Raw genomic sequence first — 11410 nt, forward strand, 5'->3', positions numbered from 1 at the left:
GGAGCGGGGGGGGGGGGGGGGGGGGGGGGGGGGGGGGGCGCGGAGGCGTCTCCCCGGAGGAGCCCGGCGGACCGCGCCAGATGCACACGGAGCCTTGCGGCGGCAGCGCCTGCGGCGACGGCAGCGGCGGCAGCGGCGGCGGCAGCAACAGGCGGCGGGCCCGACTCGGGGGGAGAGGGGGGCGGAGGCGGCGGAGGGGCGGGGAGCGCGAGGAGGAGCGACGCGGCTCGCGCCGCCGCCTCTTCCCGCCGCATGGACGAGCACCTCAGCCTGCTGCGCTCGCCGCCGCCGCCCTCCGCCCGCCACCGCGCCCACCCGCCGCAGCGCCCCGCGAGCGGCGGCGGCGGCGCCCACACCCTGGTGAACCCCGGCTACGCCGAGCCAGCCGCAGGCCCCGCGCTGCCGCCCGACATGACGGTGGTGCCCGGGGACCACCTGCTGGAGCCGGAGGCGGCCGACGGCGGCGGGGGCCCGCCTCAGGGCGGCTGTGGCGGCGGCGGCTGCGACCGCGACCGCTACGAGCCGCTGCCGCCCGCGCTGCCGGCCGCCGGCGAGCAGGACTGCTGCGGGGAGCGCGTGGTCATCAACATCTCGGGGCTGCGCTTCGAGACGCAGCTCAAGACCCTCTGCCAGTTCCCGGAGACGCTGCTGGGCGACCCCAAGCGGCGCATGAGGTACTTCGACCCGCTCCGCAACGAGTACTTCTTCGACCGCAACCGGCCCAGCTTCGACGCCATCCTCTACTACTACCAGTCGGGCGGCCGCATCCGCCGGCCGGTCAACGTGCCCATCGACATCTTCTCCGAGGAGATCCGCTTCTACCAGCTGGGCGAGGAGGCCATGGAGAAGTTCCGCGAGGACGAGGGCTTCCTGCGGGAGGAGGAGCGGCCCCTGCCCCGCCGCGACTTCCAGCGCCAGGTGTGGCTGCTCTTCGAGTACCCGGAGAGCTCCGGGCCGGCTCGGGGCATCGCCATCGTGTCCGTGCTCGTCATTCTCATCTCCATTGTCATCTTCTGCCTGGAGACGCTTCCCGAGTTCCGCGACGAGAAGGACTACCCCGCCGCGTCGTCTCAGGAGCAGTTCGAGGCGGCCAGCAACAGCACGTCGGGGGCCCCCGCCGGAGCCTCCAGCTTCTCGGATCCCTTCTTCGTGGTGGAGACCCTGTGCATCATCTGGTTCTCCTTTGAGCTGCTCGTGCGGTTCTTCGCTTGCCCCAGCAAAGCCACCTTCTCGCGAAATATCATGAACCTGATAGACATCGTGGCCATCATCCCTTATTTCATCACTCTGGGTACCGAGCTGGCTGAGCGACAGGGCAATGGACAGCAGGCCATGTCCCTGGCCATCCTGAGGGTCATCCGGCTGGTGCGGGTCTTCCGCATCTTCAAGCTCTCCCGGCACTCCAAGGGGCTGCAGATCCTGGGCCAGACGCTGAAGGCTTCCATGCGGGAGCTGGGGCTGCTTATCTTCTTCCTCTTCATTGGGGTCATCCTTTTCTCCAGCGCGGTCTACTTTGCCGAGGCAGACGACCCCACTTCGGGTTTTAGCAGTATCCCGGATGCCTTCTGGTGGGCAGTGGTAACCATGACAACAGTAGGTTACGGTGACATGCACCCGGTGACCATAGGGGGCAAGATTGTGGGGTCGCTCTGTGCCATCGCTGGTGTCTTGACCATTGCTTTGCCAGTCCCCGTGATTGTTTCCAACTTCAATTACTTCTACCACCGGGAGACAGAAGGGGAAGAGCAAGCCCAGTACATGCACGTGGGAAGTTGCCAGCACCTCTCCTCTTCGGCCGAGGAGCTCCGAAAAGCAAGGAGTAACTCCACTCTGAGTAAGTCGGAGTATATGGTGATCGAAGAGGGGGGCATGAACCATAGCGCTTTCCCCCAGACCCCTTTCAAAACGGGCAATTCCACTGCCACCTGCACCACGAACAATAATCCCAACTCCTGTGTCAACATCAAAAAGATATTTACTGACGTTTAATATATGCTATAAGTGACATGCTGTGCTCAGTATTGTGTGGAACGTGCCCCCTTGGTCTGTGTATGCCCTTGTTTTATACATTTCCAGACCATTCATCAAGGAAAGGACGTGAAGAAGTGGAAAGCACACTTCATTTTCCCTCTCCCTACTGCTTCATACTGAAACAGGTGTCTGTTTTGCAAGTGGGCTGCATTCTCTCAGCTCTCCATTTTTTTCTCCCCCCCCCTTCTCTAATATCGCAAAGAACAAACTTACTTTAAACTTCATTTCTAGTACACACCCTCTTTAAAAAAAAAAAAAAAGTACATCCTGGGAGGAAATGAAACTAAAGAACAGTTAGAATAACTGCCTAACCTCAGAATGGAAAGACAGTTGTTTCTTTACTAAGTAAAGAAGTCACATACTTAAAGGATGCTTCCATTTACTGGACCTTTTAACATTATTGAATATTTAGTTCAGTTGTCTTCGTTGTGGATACGTGGATGAGAAGTCTAATTAGAACAATGACTTGTAAACCCACCATAAGTTTATTTGGTTTTTGACTGGAATTTCTATTTGGAACCCCTCCCGGAATTTTAAAGACTTCTACAACTTTGAACAAAGGGAAATGTCAGAGGTGTCCTGATCTGACTAATTAGTTGAACTCTTTGGGGCTTGGTAAGCATTTCGAAAGGGGGTTAGACAGGCAGATTCCTCTGAAGTTCTGTATGTGTGTTCCAGGCAACATCTTATCAAAGTGTAGAAACAGATGTTTTCAGTGCTGCTGAGAGAAACAAACAGAATTCCTAATGCGTCTGCGAGATAAGCTTCTGCAGTATCACAAGAAGATTAAAGTGGCAGACACTCCTTCCAGCGGAAGTTACTAATTCGGACCTGACTGATGCAGTTCCCATAGCAACCCATGTTTCCTGGGAAACCCGAAAAAGGTTGTCATGGCATCTCTTGCTCTCTAGCCCCACCCCCTAGCCCCTGCCGTTTCCACAGTAACCTTTCCAGATGGTTCCTCTTTACAGGATTTCATAAGGAAAACCACTATTTGAATAAACCGCACAAATAAGGTTACGTCTGAGAATCTGAGGTGGTGAACTGAATCACAAACAATGCATTTTTTTTTTTTTACTACAGAAAATCATTGATATCATCTCATAATGACTGAATTGGAAAGGAAAATACTGCCTTTGGAATGTTAGATATATACTCCAATTAGGCATGATGTGAATTAGATGCCAATAATTAGGCAATAACTTAAAAGGATACTGTTTTCTTCCTCCAAGAAGTTTCAAGCCAGCAAGTGAAATTTAAAAGCAAATGTAAAAGTGTTCTGTACATAAGCAAATGAAAGATTCAATCGATGTACCTGAAACCTTACTACAAGGGACCTTCAGACTTCCTCTTAAAAAAAATTCGAGAATCCCACAACAGCACTTGAAAAGCTAAATAAACTTTAAAAATATAAAGGATGCGTGTTTTTTAACTGAGGGAATTGCAGACAATCAATAAAAAGGAGGGACGGGAAGTAACCTTATCTTGGGAAAATACCTGCAAGTTTCAGCCATATACCAGGGGTTGCCAGAAGACAAACAGAATCAGGTGAGCACTGTGTGGGGGTATTGAGAGCTCTCCCTCTTTGGATAGGGAACCAAGGAAATGCTGTTCCTGTCTAGATTGGTGATACTTGCAAAACCAATAGTTTCATATTAGTTACATGCAAGTGCCTTTTAAAGATCACTTACAACAACTTTTCCATTTGATTTCCATGTTGTTAACTGTCCTTTGGTTTCTACTGTTTATGGCAAAAGGGTGGGTGGGTGGGGGGAGTCATTGCTCTTTAGAATAACCTTTACCCAAACTGAACTGAAAATGATTCCATTCCTTTTACTAACCCTCTTGGCTTCTGAACAACCTGTTTCCCCTTAAAAAAAAAAAGGATAAAAGGCAGAACCTACTGCTATTAGATTATTGGCCCAATTTTAATTTACGTAATTAGTAGTATGCAGTAGTACAGTTGTTTTTAAAAAAAATGGTTAAGCTTACAAGGGTAACACTATATTTTAACAAAATCATTTTATTTTATATACATTATAGGTATTATACTATATTTTCCACAGTTATACATTGTGCACAGTTGTTTTTTTATTTTGATACGGTATAACTATTCTATCATAAAGTAAATGAGAGTAACCTTAATTCTAAAACCCATAAAGTTTTTTCAGGTAATCAGAAGCCTACTTACTTAATTTTTTGTGTAGTTAAAAAGAATGGTGAAGACTTATAGAGGGGGAAGAGGAAGGAAAAGACAAAAAATTAATAGAGGCATGAAATCTATATACCTGGTCATGGGGTCACTGCTTTTATCTCTATGTGCATCAAAATAGGACTCCTTTATCTAGTGTCCTTTGCTACTTGTTTGAGTTACTTTTACCATTGATCTACCTTTTGACCAAATTCTTGGTATTCTTAATGACCAGACATTTTTTTGTGACCCATTTTTGTGGTAGTATGTTAGACACACTATAGTAATAACATTAAGAATAATTTTTGTATCTGTTCTTATCTGTTCTTTTGTATATGATCTTGACGTGAAGATGAACAGAGTGCAGTGACACTTTTATTCACTTTTATTTAGAAGATATAGAAACCCTATTTAGTTCTATAAGTAAATTATGGTTGTACCATAATTTTTAGAATTGTATTGTTATTAATAGTAATATGAAGAAGACTTTTTTTTTTTTCAATCCAGAGAAATACAACTTTTTGAGTCATCACTTTGAGGTAGTATACTTTTCTCCAGTTGCCAAATTATAAGCTCCTTAAAGGTTGTAGGTTCTGTATTTTGACAAATACAGATTTGGGACACTAGTGCCTGGCACAAAATGTAGCACTTTGTATGTATTCAATATATATTTGATGAGTGAATGGCTATAATCTTATATTAATGTTATTTTCAGGTTTTTAATGAAGTGATTTGAAGCATAAGCTCTGCAGTCATACTGCCAGGGTTTGAATCCTGACTCTGCTCTATGAGCAAATTACTTAACCTCTCCGTGCCTCAGTTTCCTTATTGGTAAAATGAGGATAATAAATAGTACCTCATAGAGTTCTTGTGAATACTGAATGTTGATACAGGTATAATACTTAGGAAAAATACTTGCATGGCATGCAGCAGAGATTTTGCTGAGAGATTACATTATTATGTGATCATTACTTACAAGCATTATATAATTAACACTGAGCTTTGTGAATGATATGAAATACATAAGTAATCAGTGTCTTCCTATTTACTTTCTGTGTGACTATAATAATTACCATGTAATTACCATGCCCTGGACACTTCTCAACTCTGCAAGGTAAGTGGTATTCACCCCACTTTAGGAGGGTAAAAAATAGATAGTTATGGTTAAGTGATTTCCTGAAGACTTCACAGCTAGCAAGAAACCCAGCTATGATTTAAAGCCAGGTCATTCTGGCCCCCAAACCCCTGTTCCTTTTATTGGGTGACTTGAAAGAGATTGAAAAAATAAATCTCTTCGGCTTTAAGGTTTGACTTCAGCCCATGTCACTAATAAATGAATTCCTAAATATATCTCCAGAAACCTATCTTATGCAGTATATTGAGAATTAACCCTTTCCTAATCATCAGAGATTTTTAACCATAGGGATCAAATATAAGGTATTTAAGTTGAACAAAGAGATCGACTTTTCTAGTAATAAAAGATTATTTTCCTATATGATTGATTTGTCTGCATTTAATATTATACTCAGAAAGCATAATCAGTCATAGTAGTAATACCTGCTAGGACAATAGATATTTTTCAGTTTTAAGATTAATTTCCTATTTCCATGTGTTTAATCTACAGTAGATGATAGTATTATGCAAATTGTAATTTTTCCATCTGCTTATACTTTGCTTAGGTTACCAAAGAACCATGCCAGCAAGTAGCGTAAATATTTTGACTCTCCCTTATTAAGAAAGGAGAAATTACTTAGAACAAAAGGATTGAAAGTAGAAGGAGATTGCCAGCTCATTGAAATTTGTGGACATTAGTGCCTTACCCAATCACTCCATGGATCTTTAAGAGCATCTGAGCTCAAAAACACATTAGAATATAATTTTGTCTCTCATAATAGCTGTAGCCCCTTCTCTAAGGTCCTAAATCATTCAGAAAAAGAAAATGGATAGTGATTTGGACTTACAGCAAAATGCAAAGAGTCTAAGTTTACACATATCATTTAGCTTGGCCAAAACAAAGACTTCACTGTTGAGCTCAGCTGCACATCTTGGATGTTGAAAGGTATGCATATGTCTGTGTGTACAAGAGATTCATGGGAGGAGGTGTGACTGGATCAGGGCACGTCTATCGACACCCTGGGAAAAATGTATATACCCTAGAGCTGGTGAATCCAGAAATGAAAATAACATTGTTATTTCTTTCTTTTATGGTGCTTTCAACTGATATTATACCAAATTTTAGTACCCACCAACTATGGTGACGTAATCACAAACAGCTACACATAAGAGGCAGCATTATATCAGTTATTTCTAAATTTTGAGACAAAATTTCTGGGATTGAAATTTTAAATGCAGAATATGAAGAAATTTAAAGTTATGGTTTGTTTACATAAAATTTGTTTTTACCTCTTTGGCATAAAACGTACTCAAGCAATTGCTCTGGCGATAGTATATAAATTCAGTATATATAATACCAGTAGTTTTTTCCTTTAAGAACCATAACTCTAATTTAATGACTTCCATACATTTAAAATTTCAACATTTTCTACAGCAATTCCAAGTCCTTCCCACCTCTCAGCTGTGAATAGAAGTGATAACCCCTCCCACCAAGAAATGCAAAGAAGCACAAGTGCCCTCCCCCCGCCCCCCAGTCTGAAGACTTACAGAAACACTGTGAGATAGAGGTGAGGAACGTAAGAATGGGGCAGAGGATATTTAGGGCTTGCATTTTAGGGTGGGGCTTTCTGTCTTTTATTTCACCTTTTAAACAGAGAATAAGACTATTATTTCCGTGCTACTAATTTTCTGTGTTTCGTTTGACAATTTTATATATTAATGAAGTCACTTGTTTTCTATAACTTGCAGGGAATGGTTGAAACCCTTTGAAAAAGGGCAAATCAGGGGAGGCAGGAAGAAGGGAGGGAAGCCATGCAGAGCCCAAACTGTGTGCTATCATGACTCAGCTCCTAACCTCCTGCCAGAAAATGGCCATTGCTATAGAGTTTACGATAATAATATTCTTTATATGCTCACATTCACCTTGCAAATTTAATTTAAATGACTCAGAAGGTTAGAAAGTTTTCAAATATTTGCCTTTTCTTTAGTGATGCTGTAAATTAATTTTGTCTTTGGAATTATAAAGAAAAAAACATTTTACAAAGAAATATTTTCATGGTTTTTCTCTCCCCCTCCTGCTTTTTTGTAGTGAATATGTTTTTCCTTACATTTCAAATTTTGCACCATTAACTATCAAATAAATACATTAAAGAGCAGATCTGGAAAAGCGGCTCCATCATTTTCTTGGAAGCCATTTTATTATTGTTGCAATCTAAATAGTGCAGAATAGGAGCTCCAGCCTGAAAAGTAAATCCTGGGATTCTGGTTGTTAGTAAATTAGCATTAAATGAATGAAAAATGATGTTTCATTGTATCTGAAGAACGTTAAGAATAAATTTGTACATGCAGGGCTCTGACTTTGCAGATACAGGGATCATACCCCCAGCCTGGTGGTAAAGAGCGGAGAGTAGCTTTTTCTTTTCCAGTGAGCCCCCGACATCACCCCCACCCCTTTCATCAGAGCACAAAGGCTCTTGGGAATCTTTATTGAGATTCCCACTAACTTTTTAGAATGAAAGCTAGCATTGCACTTATGTGTTATATGTCAATCAGCCCTTCTATTTCACTGGTTTTTTGTTAAGTTTATTTTAAACTCCTGTTCTTTATGGAAATTTTCTCTGAATCCTAAGGTTCTTATTTTTATACATTTAAACATGTTCCTTGAATTAAAACATGTGATTTAATTTGGAAGAGAAGCCAGTGAGGGTAATTTGTTACACACACGCACATGCACACACACACACACACACACACCCCTCACCTGTTATTTTCTATCCTAAGATATATTTAGTTTCTGTCTACAAATCTAAACAGTCGAAAATTGGTGAATTTCCAAAATATGTGTTTTCATTCATATGTGCTGCACAGACATTTACAAAGCATTTTTATTTTTTCATAGCCTTGCTTAAAAGGCAGATTTATTGCCTACTGTTCTCAATGTATTTATTAATGTAATAGTAGATTCATAAAAGTAGTAAATACATCCAATGTATCACTGAGCTTAGTCATTTCACCTCCTAAATATCCTTAAAAATAATCTACTTTTCAACATCACTGTCATCACCACTTTAATCTACACTACTATCATCTCTATCCAAAATAATTAACTGGCCTTGCTACATTTCCTCTGGCCAATCTGACCCATTCTCCACCTGATAGCCAAAAGAATCATTTTGAGACTCAAATCTAGTTACATCACTGCTTAAAATTCTTTTAAGGTCTTTTCCTTGTTTTTAGGATAGAGACCCAAAGGCTTAACACAGCCTTCATGGCCCTACATGATCTGTCTCGCCCCTGATCTTCTAGTTAGGGGTTAAGCTGCCTTTCCCTCTTAATCTATGGGGGATCCTTGCAGATGTTCCCACTGCCAGCCCCCTCTTCACTTCATTACCTTCTATTTTTACTTCAATATTCCCTCCAGGATATCTCTCATGACTCTGGTTTTATCAATCCCCCTATTATGGTACATTTCTTCAAATTTAAGGAGCCTTCCATTATAAGGACACCATTATCTATGTGCCATTGAGAAAAGAGGAGCTGCCAATTTTAAGGGAAGGTACCAGGGATTTTAAGGTACATCCCAATTTCATAGATACTCAAATCTGAAAAAGTTTGTCTTAGAGTGAACTGAATATAATATGTGCACTTGCCGTAGCTGTCATTTTATATTTATTTGTGTTGTATGATTAATGTCTATCTCTTCTATGAGAGTAGGGCCTGTATCACTCTTTGTTCATCATTGAATCCCTTCCCATTTTCACCCAAATCTGCTCCAGACTTTCACCCCTGTCACTTCACCAGTAGTATACTTTTCAAGGTCACCGGTGACCTCCTGTAGCTAACCCCAGTGGTCATTTCTCAGTGTTCACTCCATTTGACCCATCAGAAGCATTTGGTGCTGTGGAATACTTCCTCCCTCCTGGGAAGAAGTTCTTCATTTGACTTAAGGGTGTGACACTCCGTATTTTCTTACTACCTCTCTGGTCTCTCCTTCTCAATCTCTTTTACTGGGTCTTTCTCATCTCCCCTGAGTTTTAATATTTGAGAGCCCCCTGGACCGCAGCTTAGTTCTTAGACCTCTTTTCTTTTTACATGAGGTCTTATTCTCATAGCTTTAGACTATCTATATGTAAATTTCTCTCTCCCATGTGGACCTCTCCCCTGAACTTCACGTTGAATTTCTAGCTACCTATTTGACATCTCTACTTGGATATCAGATGGATATCTCGAACTTAGTATGTCCAAAATTGAGCTTCCCTCTACTCCCCAACCCTCACCACCAAACCTATGTCTCTTGCCCTTTTCCCCCTCTCTATCACTATAACTTCAACTTTCCAGTTGCTCAAGCTAAAATCCTTGGAATTATCTTAGATTCCTCTCTTTCTGTCATACCCCTTATCCAGGCTATTGGCAAATCCTGTTGGCTCCACTCTTAAAATGTTTCCAGTCTTACTTCTGCAACCACCTGTTCCAAGCCATCATTATCTCTCACCCGGATTTTTACAGTACCCTCCTGACTGGTCCCCCAGCTTCCATCCTTTCCCCTGCTTGAGTCTATTCTCAATATAGCAGCCAGAGAAAACCCTTTAAAACACTTGTCAGGTCGTGTCACTTCTTTGCAGCAAAACCCCTATTTGGCCCTCCATGTCACACAGGCTACACACTGAAGGCCTCACATGGCCTACCTACTCTTCCTTGCCTTACCCTTCTGACAGAACTCCTTTCTGACTCCTCTCCCATTTGGCCCTGTACGACAGCTGTGCCAGCCTTCTTGCTCTTCCTCAGGTAGACCAAGCGTGCGCTCCCTCAGGGCTTTGCACTTGCTGGTCTACCTGCCTGGAATGCTCTAACATCTGATATCTGCTCAGCTCGCCCCATCACCTCCTTAGCTGTCACCATGAAGCCTTCACCGGTCACTCTGTTTAAACATGCAGCCCCCCTCCCCAGCACTCTCCTTTATCCTGTCTCTGCTTTGTTTTCTCCTCTAACATGAGATATTTTACTTACTTTGTTTATTGTCCATCTTCCCTTCCCTTCCATGAGAATAAAGAATTTTTGTCTGTTCATTGCTACTGTATCCCTCAAGACTTGGAATCAAGTTGGTGCTTCGTAAGTATTTGTTCAAGGAAGAGATGAGAGGAAGGAAATTCCAATTTGAGTGTTTTTAAACTATAAGCAAAATGTTCATGTTGTGTATCTGTGCTTCATTCTATCACTGTGAGGCTTGTACTCCTCATCATGTTCTTATGGATAAAATTTCTTGTACCTGGTTCATTGGAGAAGGCTTCCATTTGGTAAAACATGCTCCAGCAGGTTTTCCCCCACAAAGTACTATCCAATTATGGGGGTGGAATTCCTTAACATAAATAATTTAAATATAACATTATATATCACTCCTAATCACCATGGCTACCTGGAGTTGGAATGCTGCACAGAGACTGTTTCCTACCTAGCAGTTAATAAAGCACTATTTGTAAATGATACTCACTATACACTTGTTGACTGACTGGCTTACATAGTACAGCAAAAATCAGAACAAATAAGTGCTATCTCCAGGCATTTACCTATCTAGCAGACATTCTAAGAAACTTTGCTGTAAGTTCAGTCTTGGTTTTAGTTAATGGTGAGTCCTCAAATATCCATGGGGTTTTCCTTACAATGAAAGCTGATTGAATAAGGCATGAGATACTTCACCAGTGAATCACCTTAAAGAATTACATTACTATAGATACGGTCTTATGCAATAAAATAATTTCTTTTATAAAATAACTTAATTTTTTTTAAAGATTTTATTTACTTGAGAGAGAGAGAGCACGCGGCGGCGGTGGGGGTGGAGGGCAGAGAGAGAGGGAGAAGCAGACTCCTGCTGAGCATCAGGGAGCCCAGTGGGGCTGGGGGGGGGGGGGGGGCTGGATCCCAGAACACTGAGATCAGGACCTGAGCTGAAGGCAGCTGCTTAACCAACTGAGCCACCCAGGCGCCCTGAAAATAACTTAATTTTTTATGTAATTGTCAAGTTATATAGGAGGATCACAGAAATTGGTTATTTTTTTAAAGTGACTTTTTCATATATGA

At 42.5% G+C, this 11410-nt stretch overlaps 1 protein-coding gene across 1 annotated transcript; it reads left to right on the forward strand.

The window, feature by feature from the left end:
- Window positions 1-252: 252 nt before the first annotated feature.
- KCNA3 (potassium voltage-gated channel subfamily A member 3) lies at window positions 253-2291 on the forward strand. The gene has a single exon (XM_032421745.1). The coding sequence runs from the start codon at window positions 253-255 to the stop codon at window positions 1987-1989; it is 1737 nt and encodes a 578-aa protein (XP_032277636.1). The 3' UTR covers window positions 1990-2291.
- Window positions 2292-11410: the final 9119 nt, after the last annotated feature.

The sequence above is a fragment of the Phoca vitulina genome, unplaced genomic scaffold (genome assembly GCF_004348235.1).
Source record: "Phoca vitulina isolate PV1807 unplaced genomic scaffold, GSC_HSeal_1.0 scaffold2, whole genome shotgun sequence".
Taxonomy (NCBI): Eukaryota; Metazoa; Chordata; class Mammalia; order Carnivora; family Phocidae; genus Phoca; species Phoca vitulina.

Excerpts from the sequence above, each read along its gene's own strand:
- KCNA3 (XM_032421745.1), top strand. The coding sequence starts at position 253 with ATGGACGAGCACCTCAGCCTGCTGCGCTCGCCGCCGCCGCCCTCCGCC.